Source organism: Gobio gobio (genome assembly GCF_949357685.1).
Source record: "Gobio gobio genome assembly, chromosome: 16".
Classification (NCBI taxonomy): domain Eukaryota; kingdom Metazoa; phylum Chordata; class Actinopteri; order Cypriniformes; family Gobionidae; genus Gobio; species Gobio gobio.
The window spans coordinates 20,612,199-20,631,676 of NC_137109.1; the positions used below are offsets into that span (position 1 = coordinate 20,612,199).

Sequence of the window (19,478 nt, forward strand, 5' to 3'; positions counted from 1 at the left end):
ATGTCTCCAAGATGTTACTGACCTTGGGCCAGTTTGCCAGTAACACCTGGTGAATTGTGAAAATGTTATCTATTAGGGGTTTGAAGAAGAATTTTAAGTTTCGCAAGAAACATTTTTATTTTTATCTGTATAGCGTGGTGGATGCATTTCTAAAGTGTTATGAGGCATTTGGAATATATTTGAAAATAAAGCCAATGATAAATTATCAGAAAGTTTTCATCTCCCTTCACAATTAGTAGTCTCTCAATTAATATAAGGTTAAAATAGTTGTACATGAAGTGTGCCATCATCACATTGCAGAGCTCTAGTGAAACTGCACTCTCACTTCCTCATGATGGTTAACACATGAAATCACTGGCCTATTCGATTTTCATAATAAAGAAGGATCCAACCTGCCCTTTCCTTTAGCCATTAGTGATTCGAACGCATGCACACACACACACACACGCACGCACAACCACACACTAGCTGACTTTACAGCGGAAGTCTTAGTCTCAGTTGTCTTCCCTCCCATCAGAGGACAACTGCACTTTTCATTGTGGCAGAAGCGTGAAGGTAATTTTTGCTCTATTGACCTCTATTGCACAACTTTGTTTTTCTATTGTTCTTTTGTATTAGTGATAACTCTGTGACTGGTGTTCATTAGGAAACAGGGTTTAATTTCAAATCAATACATACAACAGTTTCTTTCTTCTACCAAAACGTTGTCATGTATGTTGTGTCGTGCAGATAAACTTGCTTTTGATATGGCGCTTGTTTTCCAACCTGAAATGAGCCTGACATAGAATTCCGTTTCTGGATGTATTGTTCACATAGATGTCTGTTAAACCGGACCACAGCGAGGATGAGGAGGGGAATCATGGGCCGGAGGTCACGGTCGTGGAGACTAACCGCTTTGGCTTCATTTTAGGAAATGGAGAAACTGACAGGTCTGTGCTGATGTTCGTTCACTCCCGTCCATCACAGATTAGAGGTCGATTTAAGTGTTTGTCACTCCCAGCCCTAGTTGAGCACAGTGTGTGTGTTATACAGTGTCTGATCAGTGGACAAATCATTTTCAGAAGGCATTTCTTATCCTGTGTTGTATTGACGAATTCACGATTTATACGCAGCCGTTACCTTCTGCACCTCTTACTCTCATTTTCTCCTTCTCAACATCCTGTCATGTTGCTATAGAGATATCTGGCCTGTCAGAGTGTGGTTTCCTGTTTTCTGTGTGTTTGCCTCTTATGACACTCATGCTTTGCACTGGTATGGAGACGCCTTTGTAGAGAGTGAGTTAGGAAGCAGGGGAGAGGTGTGATTGATTGGAAAATGTCTCATTTGGTGTAGTTTTGCTGATTGTGTGTGTCGTTGACAGTGACGGTCCATGTCCAGAGTTAGTGAGACATCGAGAGTCCAAATGGCTCAGCCTCATGACTCAATGGGAGCAAGTCATGGAGAAAAAGAGCAACAAGGTGTGTGCATCTCGCTGTTGTTAACCTGTGTTTGCATATATTAACAAGAAAGATCATATCTACATCTGGCACATTTAAAATATTAATTTAGGCATGGGGGGCCCATCCATCATTCAGACATTTATTCATATTTTGTCCCCAGTTACATCTACACCCATATAGAAATCCTCATAGAGACATGAGAAATTCATATTTAACATATAGAAGACATTTATAGTTCACATGGAAAATCATGGAAAAATTGTCAGGCAAATTCAAACGTTGAGGTGGCACACCACTATTCTTTAAAAAATGTTAATTCAAGTATTAACTTTATAACCATGCCATGAAAAAAATGAGCAATTATGTGCCAATGAAAAAATATTACTTATTACAGATAGTACATATTACTTATTGATACTATACTTAACTTGTACTATATTATTCTTATACTCTTACTTATGTATAGTATATATGTAGGCTATATTATAATGTATTTATGTATAGTATAATATATGTATACACTTATTATTGTATAGTATGTTTAGTTTATGTAGGCTATAATATGCTATGCATACTAATACATTTAATTGCATGTTATTTGAATATTAAATGAAAATGTATTATTGTTGAAATTTACAAATGCATTAGCTGAACTTATTGCTTTTTTGTGGGAATTTAGAACATTTATATGTCCTGAAAAAGATTTATGGTAAACTAAAATATAATTTATTGTTTCTGTTTCTCTATTGATACTGAATATATTTGTCATTCCACATTTGTAATAAGGAAGTTGCATTTGAGGACATTTAAAATATTTTAAATGTAAGTGTAATATTGAATAACACTACAGTTATAATTATAATCAAGTACTTTACATGTGCTTTAGTATGTTAGTCAACACATCAAAATAAGCGTTCTTCTTTAAAGCATGCCAAAAGATTATTAAATCAGTGTTGATTATTACAAAAATCACTTAAAGTGTACTTAAGTGTGTTAAGAAACAGTCATATCATGTGTACTCTCTTTAAATACAATTAAAGTGCATTTTATTTAATTAATATTAGATTGCCTACAAGTAGTTTTTAAAAATATTCTTGTAAGATTTGAAGTACAATACAATTAAGAGCATTTCTTTTTCACAAGGGACAGTATAGAGAATAATAACATATTCAGATTATGTGTAAATTTAACAGCTGTAATTTCTAGTTTTAAAAGTAAATGTATTCAGCTATTTCTGATCGTCTTGATTCTTTGAGCATTGATTTGTCAGATTATTGTGTGAGACTTCATATGTCGTTGTCAGTGGGCCCACATACAGGATGTTGAATGTCAAATACTGCAGGCTGTAAATGAGTGCCAAATTCCTCTATGTACACTATACAGTTTCCCCCTCCACTAATATTGGCACCTGTGGTAAATATGAGCAAAGGCGGCTGTAAAAATAAATCTGCATTGTTTATCCTTTTGATCTTTCATTAAAAAAAATCTCAAAATTCTAACCTTTCACTGAAGTAAAACCATTGAAAGTGGGGGGAAACTCACATTCTGAAATAAATACGTTTCTCTAGTTCACATTGGCCACAATTATTGGCACCCAATTATTGTAACGTCTTTTTCCCAAGAAAACAGCTCTGAGTTTTCTTCTGTAATGCCTGATGAGTTTGGAGAACACCTGACAAGAGATCAGAGACCTTTCCTCCATACAGAATCTTTCCAGATTCACAGATCCATGTTGGTGCTGCTTCTCTTCAGTTTTCTGTAGGGTTCAGGTCAGGGAACTACCATAGCCAGAAGCTTCATTTTGTGCTCAGTGACTCATTTTTGTGTTGATTTTGATGTTTGTTTTGGATCATTGTCCTGATGGAAGGTCCAACCACGGCCCATTATAAGATTTCTAGAAGCCGTCAGGTTTTGATTTTCTATCTGTTGGTATTTGCTAGAATCCATGATGCCATGTATCTGAACAAGATGTCCAGGACCTCCAGCAAAAAAATAGGCCCACAACATTAAAGATCCAGCGGTATATTTAACCGTGGGCATGGGGGACTTTTTATCCCTGTTTGCACCAAATCCATCTGCTGGGTCTTCTGCCAAAAAGCTTTTTTTTGTTTAATCTGATCACAAAACCAGGTCCCGTCTGAAGTTCCAGTCGTGTCTGACAACTCAATATGCTGGAGTTTGTTTTTGGATGAGCGAGGAGGATTTTTCTTGAAACCCTCCCAAACAACCTGTGGTGATGTAGGGGCTGTTCCATAATTTTTTTAGGCTTTCGGACCCCAAGACTCAACTAATCTCTGCAATTCTCCATCTGTGATCCTTGGGGAGTCTTTGTCGACTCAATCTCTCCTCTTCACGGTGCTTATATTCTTTGGTTTTACTCATTCTGATGGATGATTAAGGGAATTTGGCCTTTGTGTTTCCTCATATTTATACTCTTGTGGAACAGGAAGTCATGGCCGGATAATTTTATGTTCCTAGTCAACCTGGTGTGCTAAGAAAAACAAAAGGAATGGGAATATACTTCAGAGATATTTTACTCATAAGAATTTCTAGGGGTGCCAATAATTGTGACCAACACGCATTGGAGAAAAACGTTTATTTCATAATGTGATTTCCCCACTTACAATGGTTTTACTTCAATGAAAGGTTCGAATTTTGAAAGATCAAAAGGATAAACAATGCAGAATTATTTTCACAGCTCATTTATTTTGCTCATATTTACCAAGGGTGCCAACACTGTATCTAAGATGTGGGGTCATCTTATTTAATGCATTTGGGTATGAATATGAGTTCATCATTTGGAAGTCAAAACAGCATTTAATTGTCAGCATGAGCATCGCTTAGCTCTCTTCCTTTGTCTCAGGTCAAAGGTCAATGTCAGAAGGGCATCCCAGCTTCCGTCAGGGCAAAGGGCTGGCCACTGCTCTGTGGAGCTAAGGATAGAAAAGACAAAAACAAAGAGCTCTACGAGGTAAGTGATTGGTTGCATTTGTATGTTTGTATATTTTTATACACTGTCCGGCCAAAAAAGTCACTATATGACAAGCATAGGCAAATGCTTAAGAGTCTATGGTTGGATCATTTTTGCAGTTGTAAAACCGTGTCTTAGGCATATATCCGTACTGTTATGGTTATAACATGAAATACTGAGTTAATAACACAAAATGCGTTGTGGTAAGTTTAAAACATAACGATTTATTAACCAGGTAAGAAACATCAATCAAAAGTCAACTCAAAGAGTGAAAAGCATCAATCAATCATATACAAAAACAATATTTCAAGAATCAAGGATTCTAGAAATCTTTACCTGGTCATGAAAAACTACACACAAGTGTGGGAAATTTCAATACAGACTCCCCGATTCTTGTATCACCTTCCCTTAAATACCCAGATAATTCAATAAGTCGACAAATGGTGGTGTTTGAGGTTATAATTAGATTTTGGTCCCTCATTCAGGGGGGTCACTAATGGGCAATCAGGATCTGTGTTTGAATGGGTTCTAGACTTCTGCAAAGGAGGGCACTTATTTACATACAGGAGGCACTTGAGTAGATGATCTGTGGGGGGTCACCTTTTGGTGGGACATAGTATTTTTATCAACTTACATAACTTCTTGGAGGTTTGCATTATGATTAGGAGAATGAGACCGTTTTACCAGACACACCGATATGTTTCAAATGATACTAAACATGCATAGTTACACATTGTACACATTTAATGTTGCATAGATTTTGAATGAGTTTTCAGCGTGGGGGAGAGTGAGTTATACAGTGGGTGTTGTGCAGGGTGTGAATGTGTGGTGTGTGTGTCTCAGTGTGATGTGTCTCGGGTGGGGCTGTTGTGTATTTGGGGAATTGTTCAAATGGTAATCTTTGGGAAAGTCCTTTGTTTCCGGGAAATCACGGTTTCTCTGTTCAGACTGAACGGCATCTCTCGGCCCAGACCGATCGGCACCACCTTACACAGTGATTATTATGTTTCTAGCATGTTATATGTTTGGCAACAGTTCTTCTAACCCTAAGTGTGTAGCTTTTCATTTCTTAAATAACCATTTCTTAAACAAAATGTAGGAAGACACATTATGAGAGATTGTGAACGAATGGTTGTGAGGGAGCATGAAGAATCCTTTTCACTCACTGAAAGTCTTTGGGATGTGCTGGAGGAGACTTTAGAGTGATCGACTCTTGCATTGGCAATACAAGATCTTGACCAAAAATGTATGCACCTCTTGATGGATATAAATGTTGTGATGTAACTGTTGTCAAACATAAAACATGCTAGAAACATAATAATCACCGCATTAATGATCCAATCATAGACTCTTAAGCATTTGCCTTAAATCCAAACAGTGTCTTGTTTTTGCCCGGGCAGTGTATAAGCCTTGTTTGCTCTGTGTTAGCATCTAGTTAAAGCTCCAGATCATCAGGGATGGACCGATGTCATCAAAAGAGACACAGACAGACAATTTCCCTTCCATGAGATGTTCCAGTCCAAAGACGGCCATGGGTACTGTCCTTTCCCTTCTCATGCTAAATGCAATGTGCTCTGTAGCATTATGAATCATTCACAACATTACTCATAAACCTCTCTTTCTCATTCGGTCTGCTTCTGTGTGAGTAGTCAGAAGGACTTGCTGGAGGTCCTGAAAGCGTACACTCAGTACCGTCCAGACGAGGGCTACTGTCAGGCACAGGGTCCAGTGGCCGCTGTCCTTCTGATGAACATGCCCGCTGAGGTACTGCTTCTGTCATGATCATACAGTCGATGACATGTACTATATTTTAGTTTGATAATGTTTTTTTTTTATTTAATATTTTGTATTTTAGGAGGTTTTATGGTACTAAATTATATTTATGCTGTAGTTATAATAATTATTCATATTTTGAGCATAGACCTGAAAATGAAATTTCCAACTTTGATTGTAAATCTTGAATGCTTTAGAGCACAGACTTAAAGGTGCAGTGTGTAATACAGTGGGGCAAAAAAGTATTTAGTCAGCCACCAATTGTGCATGTTCTCCCACTTAAAAAGATGAGAGAGGCCTGTAATTTTCATCATAGGTACACTTCAACTATGAGAGACAGAATGAGAAGAAGAAAAAACATTCCAGAAAATCACATTGTCTGATTTTTAAAGAATTTATTTGCAAATTATGGTGGAAAATACAGCAAGTATTTGGTCAATAACAAAAGTTCATCTCAATACTTTGTTATATACCCTTTGTTGGCAATGACAGAGGTCAAATGTTTTCTGTAAGTCTCCACAAGGTTTTTTCACACTGTTGCTGGTAGTTTGGCCCATTCCTCCATGCAGATCTCCTCTAGAGCAGTGATGTTTTGGGGCTGTTGCTGGGCAACACGGATTTTCAACTCCCAGCAAAGATTTTTTTATGGGGTTGAGATCTGTAGACTGGCTAGGCCACACCAGGACCTTGAAATGCCTGAGTTGCCCGGGCGGTGTGTTTGGGATCATTGTCATGCTGAAAGACCCAGCCACGTTTCATCTTCAATGCCCTTGCTGATGGAAGGAGATTTTTACTCAAAATCTCACGATACATGGCCCCATTCATTCTTTCCTTTACACGGATCAGTCGTCCTGGTCCCTTTGCAGAAAAACAGCCCCAAAGCATGATGTTTCCACCCCCATGCTTCACAGTAGGTATGGTGTTCTTTGGATGCAACTCAGCATTCTTTCTCCTCCAAACACGACAAGTTGAGTTTTTACCAAAAAGTTCTATTTTGGTTTCATCTGACCATATGACATTCTCCCAATCCTCTTCTGGATCATCCAAATGCTCTCTAGCAAACTTCAGACGTCCCGGACTGGTACTGGCTTAAGCAGGGGGACACGTCTGGCCCTGCAGGATTTGAGTCCCTGGCGGCAAGGTGTGTTACTGATGGTAGCCTTTGTTACTTTGGTTCCAGCTCTCTGCAGGTCATTCGCTAGGCCCCCCCCGTGTGGTTCTGGGATTTTTGCTCACCTTTCTTGTGATCATTTTGACCCCACGGGGTGAGATCTTGCATGGAGCCCCAGATCGAGGGAGATTATCAGTGGTCTTGTATGTCTTCCATTTTCGAATAATTGCTCCCAAAGTTGATTTCTTCACACCAAGCTGCTTATCTATTGCAGATTCAGTCTTCCCAGCCTGGTGCAGGTCTACAATTTTGTTTCTGGTGTCCTTTGACAGCTCTTTGGTCTTGGCCATAGTGGAGTTTGGAGTCTGACTGTTTGAGGTTGTGGACAGGTGTCTTTTATACTGATAACGAGTTAAAAAGGGATGAGCGATGAGCGGTTGTAATTCACAACCTCATTGCTAAATGCCGCTAAAATGTACACACTGCACCTTTAAGTTTGATCTTTTTTAAAGACATTTATTGTTATGGAAAATGAACAAAAATACTATAATTTTATATGAAATTTATATTTCAAAAACACGTTTTACTCTAAAACGCCAAGGAAATAAATAAATCAAAACAAGTGGTGTTCCAAATTTGAGCTTGACATCTCAAAAAATGAGCTTTCAGTTAGAATTTGTTTAGGCGCAGTACCAGACGTTTCCACTAGATGAAATTCATCTCCCATTAATTTCCAATGCGGCCATTTTTGACTGTGAAAAACTGTGCTGTGATTTTTTTTAGGACCATTTAACCTTTCGGATGTCCATGATTTTATTGTGTTCACATAGCAAGTGCCAAAACCTTTACCAAGTTTCGTACCATTAAAAAATATGTAAAAAAAAAAAAAAAAAAAATTCTGTCAAAAATGTCAGAAGAGCACCAGAGGGAAGAACTTTTTTTATTTGAACATATTCTGAAATGTAATTTATGTCTGTGATCAAAGCTGTATTTTCAGCATCATTACTCTAGTCTTCAGTGTCACATGATCCTTCAGGAATCATTCTAATATGATGATTTTATGCTCAAGAAACATTTCTGATATTATCAATGTTGAAAACAGTTGGGCTAATTAATATTTTTTGAGGGTGATCTATGGATAAGTTTGCAAATTAATACTACCTGTCATTTTTTTTATTGCATAACGAAACATATGCAATGATAAACATTTCAAACGTTAGTGAACTACCATTTAATGCCACATGACCTCATTACTATTGTTTAATTTTTTATTTCATGAGCAGTGTCCAGTTATTATTCCGGAAATTACTTGCATAGGCTAATACGGAAATATTCAGCATTGTTTGCTAACATCACATAGCATAACTGATTGTCTTTCTGTTTTAGGAGGCGTTCTGGTGTCTGGTGCAGATTAGTGAGCTCTACCTCCCTGGATACTACAGCCCTCTGCTGGTAGGGCATCTTCACTGTAACCATGAAAACAACTTTTAAATGTGTATGAAAATGATAAATTAACTTGTATTATCCTTTCTCTTTAGGAAGGTGTTTTATTCGACGCTGCTGTTCTCTCAAGTTTGTTAAAGAAGCTGTGTCCAGCTGCACACAAACACCTACAGAATCAGGGGGTGGAGCCTCTCATGTTTGCCACTGATTGGCTGATGTGTCTTTACAGCCGCCACCTGCCTTTCAACACCTTGCTCAGAGTCTGGGATCTCTTTTTCTGTTATGGTTTGTTTTAAACTTTATAACAACTATATACAACTAAGTAATTGTTGTTTTGGCTGTGGCATTAGACATTATACGGACTACAAATGGCAAAAAAAATTCAGATATTGGATGCCATTGTTACAATATTTGTCCCTTTTTACAAAAGTATGTCACTCACCCTTATTATTCTGCAACAAAAAGTGTCAGACGATTGGAGTTTAACTGTGATCATGTGAGTAGTATAATAATCTTTTTAAGGCAAGTCAGTTCGCTTGGCGGTCATCTTGGCAAAGCCCCATGTCAGCTATGGAGGGCAACAGTGCCCGTCCACTTTTTCAATGGTTCGGAAAGTAGTTTTATTCATTCATTTTCCCCCTAGGGAACAAGTCTTTGTTTAGGGGTTAAACTATGAACCAAACTAACCATCAATGAGGTAAAAAAGGTATTTAAAGGTCCCGTTTTTCGTGTTTTTTTGAAGCTTTGATTGTGTTTACAGTGTGCAAGATAACATGTGTTCATGTTTCGCGTGTAAAAAACACAGTATTTTTCACACAATTTACTTATCTGTATACCGCTGTTTTCACTGTCCTCAAAACGGCTTGAAAGATTTCCCTGTTCTATGAAGTCCCTCCTTCATAAACACGTAACGAGTTCTGACTGTGCCAGCGGTTCCCGTGTTGTGATTCGACTGCAGCTTAGCGCACGTAGAGCGCACGTTACCGGAAAGGTCACGCCTCTTACCAAAACGGGGATGCATGCGCTCAATGATCTCTAAGTACAGCGTCCCTGGGAAAGCCAAACAAAGGTGACTTGACTCCGGGATGAAAATTACAGCGTCTCGACGACATGGCGACAAACACACTATACAAACGCAACCGAACGCAACACTTCCTATTCTCCACGCGGGAGCAACAAGACCACGCCCCCTTTTTCGCGTACTCTTGTGGGCGGAGGTTAGTCGACAAACTGTTCTACTGACGTAATTAAAGCAGGAAATACCAGGATGTAGTCCTAACCAGCTGTTCGCTGTAGGCTTTGAAAGGGAACTTCTGTTAAATAAAATATCTCGCTTGGCATTGAACTTTGAGCTTTATAATTTTACAGGTATTATATATGCTCTAACAGCAACATTACACACTAACTAAAGTTTGAAAAATGCGATCACTAAGAACAGGACCTTTAAAATTGAAAAAATAAATATACAAAACTGTTTCCTTAATGGCTTTAGTGAGGGAAAGAACTACAATCCCATGAAGCATTGCAAATCACAATCGAATTTAAAAACAGTGGAGAAATAGAAAACTATTAATTTAAGGATATTTTATAGAAATGCTAACATTTTATTTTTTATTGCAAAATATGCACATATAAACACATATTTAAGTAGTGAGGAAGTAACGTATGGAGACTGATGGCATTTCGTCATTTGTAGTGCTTCATGGGACTGTCAGAGACTTTTGGCGCAAGTCGCTTGTTGCAATTCTCTGATTGGTGGAGTTTTTTGTAGAATCATGTGTAATGTAGTTTTTAACCAAGAATTCTTATGTTAGATATGAGCATTTAAAAAAATCGGTTTAAATAATGCAAAGCATATACCATCGATTAACAACCTCAGAACTCACTGAAGGTCTGTTTTTTTAAAGGTTTATAAGCTATCGTTCAAAAACAATTTCCCTATGGAGAAAACTAATGTTTTTACTTCCAGAAACTGACGGTTACACTCTCTTTTCTAATTATGCAAGTACAACTCTAAACTGCTTGATTAAATTATGTTAACTATCCAATGATATCAAAAAAACCTGTTGTCTCTAACTGAAGAGTGGGACTTCCATTCCTACAGCCACCATTTTAAGCGTTTAGGACCAAGACAGAGGCCAGAAGCAAGCAGTGCTGCTTTTAAGCTTGTGAACCCCTTGCAGAATCTGTGAAAATGTGAATAATTTGAACAAAATAAGAGATCATACAAAATGCTTTTTTTTTATTTATTTAGTACTGTCCTGAATATTTTACATAAAAGATGTTTACATATAGTCCACAAGACAAAAAAGAAGATCAAGGTAAATTGTACTTAATTTGTCTTCCGGGAGGGCAGTACTAAATGAAAAAAAAACAAACTGATACAAATTTGGACATCTTGTTCAAAAGTTTTCACCCCGGCTCTTAAAGGGTTAGTTCACCCAAAAATGAAAATTCTGTCATTAATTACTTACCCTCATGTCGTTCGACACCTGTAAGACCTCAGTTCATCTTCGGAACACAAATGAAGATATTTTAGTTGAAATCCGATGGCTCTGAAAGGCCTCCATTGGCACAATGCACTGTACACTCTCAAGACCCATAAAAGGTACTAAAGACGTCGTTACAAAGTCCATCTCACTACAGTGGTTCTAAAATAACTTTATGGAGCGACGAGAATAGTTTTTGTGCGAAAAACAAAACAAAAATAACGACTTATATAGTGATGACCGATTTCAAAACACAGCATCATGAAGCTTCGAAGCGTTATGAATCAGTGAGTCGATTCAGCGGTTTGTTTCGCCAAAGTCACGTGATTTCAGCAGTTTGACACACGATCCGAATCATGATTCGACTCACTGATTCATAACGCTTCGAAGCTTCATGATTCAGTGTTTTGAAATCGGCCATCACTATATAAGTCGTTATTTAGGGGTTTTTTTGCGCACAAAAACTATTCTCATCGCTTCATAAAGTTATTGTAGAACCACTGTAGTGAGATGGACTTTAGTACCTTTAATGGCCAATGCAGACCTTTCTGAGCCATCGGATTTCAACTAAAATATCTTCATTTGCGTTCCGAAGATGAACAGAGGTCTTACGGGTGTCCAACGACATGAGGGGAAGTAATTAATGACAGAATTGTCATTTTTGGGTGAACTAACCCTTTAATGCATCGTGTTTCCTTCTGGAGCATCAGTGAATGTTTGAACCTTTTTTAGTAGTTGTGTTTGAGTGCCTCAATTGTCCTCAGTGTGAAAAGATGGATCTCAAAATCATACAGTCCATGCTGGAGAGGGTTCAAATATGCAAAAGATGCTGGAAAACTGAAGAATTTGCAGGACCTGGAGGATTTTTTCTGAACATTGGGCAGTTTAACTGCTCAAGACAAACAAGGGACTCATGAACAACCATCACAAAACAAAAAAACGACACAGTATTAAGAATCAAACAGACTTTTTTCTTAGAATTGCGACTTTCTAACTTGCAATTGTATGTTTATATCTCACAGTTGTGAGAATTTATTTTTTTTACTCAGTGGTGACAAGATTCCACAGATTATTAAATCTTGTTGTTTGTTTGTTTGTTTGTTTGTTTTTTTCAACATGTCTGTTTTATAGTAAATTTGTACACCGTATTTAGCAACAGGATTGAAGAGTTATATCTGTTTTACTGCTTTTTATATTTGTATTGTTCTCTGTAATCTTTTTTATTGTGTTTTTAGGTAGACAATTTTAAGATCTGTCCAGGGACAACAGATGAAAAATAGCCTTTTGGCTAACTCTGGTGCATTTACAGCAATGTCAATTAATGTACACTGTCCCTATCAAATAAAGAAATAAATTAAATTAAATTAGAGCATAGGCACATAGGCATAGGCTAGGTAAGCGTTTAGTTTCAGTGCTGAGTGTATTTATATTGTTTAGCTCTGAGGTCACAGGAAAAGGTTTTATGGGCCACTAATACTGCTGGAGTTCATCATTTGTCCAGTCAAGTACCATCACTCTTTTACTGTAAAATACTTGGCATGTTGTTGAAGTCCATGTAGTGACCACAGCTTGCGTGTGTGTGTGTGGCAGGTGTGCGTGTTTTGTTTCAGGTTGCTGTGGTGCTGGTACGCCGATGTCTGGGAGAGGGACGGCACAGAAAAGAATGTGATGGACAGATGGAAACCCTGGAACGACTGCGAGGTGTTAAAGAGCGTGTCCAAAATGAGCAGACTGATGCCTTTATCCACGAGGTAATGTTACTGATAATGTATTTCAACCAATTTAAATAAAGGCCTGTTCACACCAAAATCAATGTTCCGTGTGAAAATCTGGTGCGATAAACATCTTAATTTGAATGAATGGCTGTTAATGCATCTATTCAGACTGGCATGAACATTCGTATGCGGTCAATGTAACATGTTCTCATCTCTTAGAAACCCATGAAAGGACTATTTTGGCGTGTTACAGTAAATAGCAGAGGAATAATCCAGAAATTGTATCGTCAGAAATTTCTTGAAGTCAAGTCTACATTAGGACCCCAAGTGATCCCATTTGAATGTTTAGTGGATGCTGTCGCCTGATTACAATTCCTACAAAATCACATTATATTGAACGGTTATAATGACCACCAATGGCTACGTTTACATGCAACCAAATAATCCATTAGTAATCAGATTGATACAGTTAATCGATCCATTTGAGCTTGATCCGAATAAAATTATTCCTTTTCTAATCTGATCGAGACAACATGTAAACCCTTGATCGGATTGAAAACCAAAACTTGAAAGTACTCTGCACGTGCAATTACGTATAAATGCCGTTATGACAGAAGATGTGTGGAACAAGCTGCAGTTGTTGTTAAATAAAATGTCATAAATGACTCTAAATGACTTATTCTAAGGGGGTATTCACACTTGTAATTTGTTTCGCTTGGTCCAGACCAAAAAGAGAAGGTATTTTTTTTAAATGTGAAAAACGGCAACCAAAATTATTCATCCCACAGGGCTCGCAAAATATCTTTATCAAACAAACATCTGTGGATCTGTGGATATAACCGCGAACCGTACACGCACGCACGCACACACACGCGCATGCACACATGCACACACACGGCAAGTACATTGCAGACGGCATGATCAAAACTTCCGCGATTGTATTTTACCTTCAAATATCAAGTCAAGAGAGTGAACAACGCACATCAAGAAAGGAATGTTATTTCACAATTTAAGATAGTCCGTTGGCATGCCGGGCTTACGTTTTGGTAGCCCGTCTGAAAAACACATAGCCTCGGGACGTTGTGCTTTGCAAGTCCTTGCCCATACATGTTCTAGTCTGATCTCGAATCGCAATGAACCAACAACACCACAAATAAAGGATTCTTTAGCCTTTTACAGCGTGCTAATGTTCAGTTAGACACGTCCACATAATCAATAGATCTATATAAAACAATCTGTAACAACGCAATACTATCACATATAAAAAACATTTTTACTCACATAAGTGTGTTTCTTCATCCATTCATGTAATCTCATCCCTTCTGCAAATCCAGTCTCGTTTACAAACGAATCCGTGTTGAAATGAAATAACAGATGCGCAATGTCTTCCCCACGCGAGCTGGATATTCATTAAAAATAAAGTTCATCCATGCATTCATAATATCGGAATCCGAATGAAGCTTATGCGGTATGTTTAGAAATTCGATGCGGTTTAGCTCTCTCTGTAGGCCTATGTTATGTTAGTGGCACGAGTCGGTGGGCGGGGCAACAGAATCAGGCGTTGTTCTTCTTCTGTTGAGGCGATGCTTCACTACACTCTGACGTCATAGCCTGGCACATTCTGAGATCGATCGTTTGCTGGGCCTGGTGTCAGTAAAAGCTTTTCTTTGACTAACAAGTAAGTTTTCAGCTCTGAAACTTACAGGATATTCTTATATTACCATGACCTTTTATTTATCAAAAGCTCAAGGGAAAGTTGATTTCTCAATTCATGACCCCTTTAAAGGACTAGTTTAAACGAAAATTTCCTGATAATTTACTCACCCTCATGCCATCCAAGATGTTCATGTCTTTCTTTCTTTTTTAAAATTAAGTTTAAGAAAATAAGTTAAGTTGTCCTTTTTAGGGTCTCATCTTCCCGTTTTTGGTTGGTTTACATGTCTTTAGTCTGTGTTACGTTCTGTTTACATGTCTTTAGTCTGTGTTACGTTCATATTTCATTCGAACCACACTCACATTTCAGACCATGACAGTTCATGTGCTCATCATCTAATTAGGACCCGAAATAGATAAATATTAAGTCTGCTCTTTAAAACAAAGAAAATAAGCTAGAGAGGCTTTCGCAGAGGAGGAACCTTTTCATAGTTCCTAGAACTATTGGCGGAAGTGGCCGGATTTTGCTGTGTTCGCACCGCAGGAACGATTTTAGTTCTAGGAACTCCTTTTGGGGGAACTAAATTAGCTTCTACTTCAGAGTAGGGTCTAACCTAACACAATAGGAACCACCAGTGACGTAAGTGTACACTGATCAGCCGAAGGCGCGCGAAACACCAGTACCGCCATTTTTTTAAAAAACTGCTTAGACAGACAGATTACAGTCTATACATTTACTCCAGAAACTAACTCTACGAACATGGAAAACAGTGATAGATGGACCTCTCAACCTTTACGCTAAGGAGGAAATCCAACGCAACTTCGAGGGGACCAAGCGAAACATGATTGTGTTTCTGCTCAGCTAGCGACATAGGACATCAACCGCACAGCAAACGCTAATACTTTTTCATTTACTGTCTACTTTCCTTGTATACCAGTTCTTTCAAATAATGTGTTAGACAGGGCTGTTAAACAGATGGTAAACTAATGAAGATGGAGAATGTGAGAGCTGTTTGCTCAGGCTTTGGGGTTCTCAGCAGTGTCAAAATAAGTCACAACAACAAGCGCGGCTTACGTCACTTCACAGTTCTATTGGCGGTGCGAATGCAACCAGGAAAATGTTCCTAAGGGAACTTTTAGTTCTCGGGGAACCACCCTGGTGGCTAGACCTATGTTCCTAGAACTACCCGGTACGAAGGCCCCTAATGTAGGAAAATAGTGTGTGCAAACAGCGTTAAACTCTGTATATTCGTACATCAACCCGATCACTTTATTTGTTGTACATGGAAACACTATGCTTGGATTCATCAGTCAGAATGAATTCATTCCGACTGAAATTAAAGGTGTGCATGTAAACGTAGCCATTGTTTGTTTTAGTTAGCTTAAGTATTAGGATAGCATACAGACATCCGATTAGCCTGATAGCTTATACACCACTCATTTGTCCTACAACCAGCAGGGTGAACCGGGGTAACCAGAGTATTTCTGTTTTTCTATAACTGCCACCTGCTGCCAGAGAGTGAATTTGAATTTTCATTCAGCCCGTCTGCCATGTTTTTACACATTAAGTTGCAGCCATATTTAATGTTATTCAACCATTATTCATGGCAAAATCCAGACGTTTTGCGCATTTAGTCTGAAAAGGAAAATCACATTCAAAAAATGTCATGCCGAACATTCCTGTTAGTGTGAACAGGCCTTAAGTCCTGATAGATTTCTTTACTCAAAAACACTGTTGCACCCTCAGGTATGTTCAGTGTCCCTGTCCCTGTCGGACCTGCAAAAGCAAACTGAGAAAGAGCTGGAGAAATGGAAAAAAGATAGACCGAACTCGACCTTTGACCCACGAGGGCGCTGTTACGGATACCGCATGGCATGGGAGAGTGTGCAGGATAAACAAAAGGAACACGAAAAGAAGGAGCGACATAAGGGGAGCCTTATTATTCCTCTAATGCGCTCACATTCTTCTCTTTCTCCTTCGGTTCTGCGCAAGAAATGGAGGAAGAGGAGCAGTAAGACTGACACAGAGGAGTGGGATGGAGGGGGAAGAAAATTCTCACGAAGTGTGATGGAAGAGAGCGACGATGAGGAGATGAGGAGGAGAAGTGTGTGTGGTATTGTTGGGGAGCAAAGGGACAAACGGGACAGGCTAACAGATGAGCTCTGTACACACAAACACAAAGACCACAACACACATCCAAACATCTCAGTTGTGGTGTCCTCTAGTATTGACTCTGATGTGTTTGAGAAAGAGCATACAGAAGCATCTTTAAACCAACAGAAAGATAATTCAGCAACAACGCAAGGTGATGAGAAAGAAAGGACGGCTGGGTGTGTGATTGAGGAGACACGCCATCATGAACAGGACATAAATCAAGATGAACTGAGAACAGAAACGCAAGGACATCAGGATAAACAGAACACAGAAAAAGACAGAAGTCAAGATGATAAGAGCAGAGAAGCACCGACAAATCAAAATGAACAGACTGAAGAAGAAAGTACACCTGTTGAAACACCACAGGAAGAAGAAATACAGACTGTTTTCTGTAAACAGGAAGAGGAAATACAGCCAGATAGCACCATCCAGGAAGAGGATATACAAACAGAACACCGTGAACAACAAGAAGAAACAGAAGATAGGTTGCCAATTGTCATCATAACTGAAGACAACTTGCAAAATGAGGAAAATATCCCAGAGAGAGAGGTACAGATACATGAAGTCCAGGACGAAGAGAGGTCTCAAACATCTAGCGTTCAGCATGAACATTCAGAAAGGCAGAAAGAAGAGGATTTGTACATACACACAGCTACAGAAGAAGATGAAGAAACTGGTGAAAAACATGATGTAGACAAGGAGGAAGGTTTTCAGCAAGAAGAGTTTAATGTTGAGGAGACAAAGGGAACCAAAGAGATAACAGAGCCTGCAAAGATGCTTGAAGAGAAAGATGACGAGAGATTGGAGGAAGACAGACAAGATACAAGCTTAGAAGAGAGAGACAATAGCCCACTGCAAACATCTGAAGCAGAGAGTGAAACTGAGAGATCAGCAGATCTCAGAGAGCAATCCCAATCAAGTGAGCCAGAGCGCAATGACAACGATGCTGCCGTTGCATCCAAAGAGTTAGTGCACTGTCCAATGGATTCCACTACACAGGATAAAGTGGGATCTGGCAACTCAGAGCAGAGTGAAGTGGATACTGCTGATGGCACCAACACCCTTGAACCAGATGCAACACTAGCATCTAGAAACTCTGAAAGCATTGACATGGATGCTGCCGCTGTTGCCACATCTGACAACAACAAAATCGGTGAAATCAATCCCGAAAATAGTGAAGAAGATAAATCACCAGGGTCTGAAAATACATGTGAAGGCAATACTACTGAAGAAACAAGCAACCTCACACACAATGCAAATGATAGTATCCTCTCAGAAAGCAATGAAATGCATGTTCCTCTTGGATTTGGCAACCCTGAAAGCAACACGATAGATTTTACCACTGAACATGGCAAAACAGAAAGCAATGGTGTGGAGATTGTGTTTGAATCTGGCAATCCAGAGAGCAACAATGTGCTTGTTACAAGTGAATCTGGCAACCCTGAGAGCAATTTAGTGGATTCTGCTGTTGGCAACCCTGAAAGCAAAGATGCGCTTACAACTAGATCTGGCAACCCTGGAACCAACACGACAGATGCGATCACTGAATCTGAAAAAACAGAAAGCAAACAGGTAGAAATTGTTGTTAGATCTGGCAATTCAGAGAGTAATTTAGTGGGTTATGCTGGTGAAAACCCAGAAAATAAAGTGCATGTTACAACTGAATCTGGCATCCCAGAGAGAATTACAGAGGATTCAGCAGCTGAATCTGGCAACCCAGAATGCAGTGATGTGCATGTTACAACTGGATTGGGCATCCCAGAGAGTAAAACGGAGGATTCAGCTGTTGAATCTGGCAACCCAGAATGCAGTGATGTGCATGTTACAACTGCATCTGACATCCCAGAGAGTAATACAGAGGATTCAGCTGTTGAATCTGGCAACCCAGAATGCAGTGATGTGCATGTTACAACTGCATCTGACATCCCAGAGAGTAATACAGAGGATTCAGCAGTTGAATCTGGCAACCCAGATTACAAAGAAGTGCATGTCACAACTGAATCTGACCTTGCAGAGGACAACAGAGATCATGTGACTGCTGGATCTGGCAACCCTGAGTGTAATACAGATGATTGTGGTGCTGGATCTGGCAACCCTCATAACAGTGAAAGTGCAACACCTGGAAACAGCCAGGAGTTAGAGTCTCCACCTTTAATTCCATCTTCAAAATCCCCAAACCCAAATGTCCCACCAGCTCAGCTCCGCGTACGACGGACTTCCAGCTCGCGGATTTCCTATCCCACAATCCTCTCTGAGGAAACCTTCAGAGAGCCACAGCAGCAAGAACACATGCACTCAGAAAAGACGACACGCACACTCACACAAGACACACACGCTCAGCCCGACTCGTCAACAAAGTCAGACAATCCAAAACGTCTGGGCCTGTTCCGCCGTCTCCGCGGGGAGACCAGTAAAACCCCCGTCCCCAAAATCCTCATCCAGGACTTTAGCGAGAAAGAGGAAAAGCTGACGGCGAAAGAGAGGAGGAAACGGAAGAGAGAGAAAGAGCGAAAAGAAAGGGAAGAGAAAGACAGAAAGAAACGAGAGAAGGAGATGGAAAAGGGCAAAGAAAAAGAGAGGAAAAAGCCTCAGACAAGAGGGAAGAGTTTCCAGGTGCTCAGCAGGAAGTGTGTCGATAACGTTGCGACCCCCGGGAACAGTGACTCTCAGACATCTCACTCCAGGAGAAACTCGGCCCCCTTTTCCGACAATTACTTTTAAATAATCAG

General features: G+C 39.3%; 1 protein-coding gene across 1 annotated transcript; it reads left to right on the plus strand.

Moving 5' to 3' along the window:
• Positions 1-459: 459 nt before the first annotated feature.
• Positions 460-19,470, plus strand: tbc1d10c (TBC1 domain family, member 10C; the record flags this gene model as incomplete). The annotated part of the gene is made up of 10 exons (XM_079839822.1): positions 460-555; positions 817-929; positions 1,361-1,457; positions 4,303-4,410; positions 5,839-5,945; positions 6,060-6,174; positions 8,681-8,746; positions 8,833-9,022; positions 12,817-12,977; positions 16,342-19,470. Exons 2-10 carry the CDS (start codon positions 817-819, stop codon positions 19,468-19,470), a joined length of 4,086 nt encoding a protein of 1,361 aa, XP_079695948.1. The 5' UTR covers positions 460-555.
• Positions 19,471-19,478: the final 8 nt, after the last annotated feature.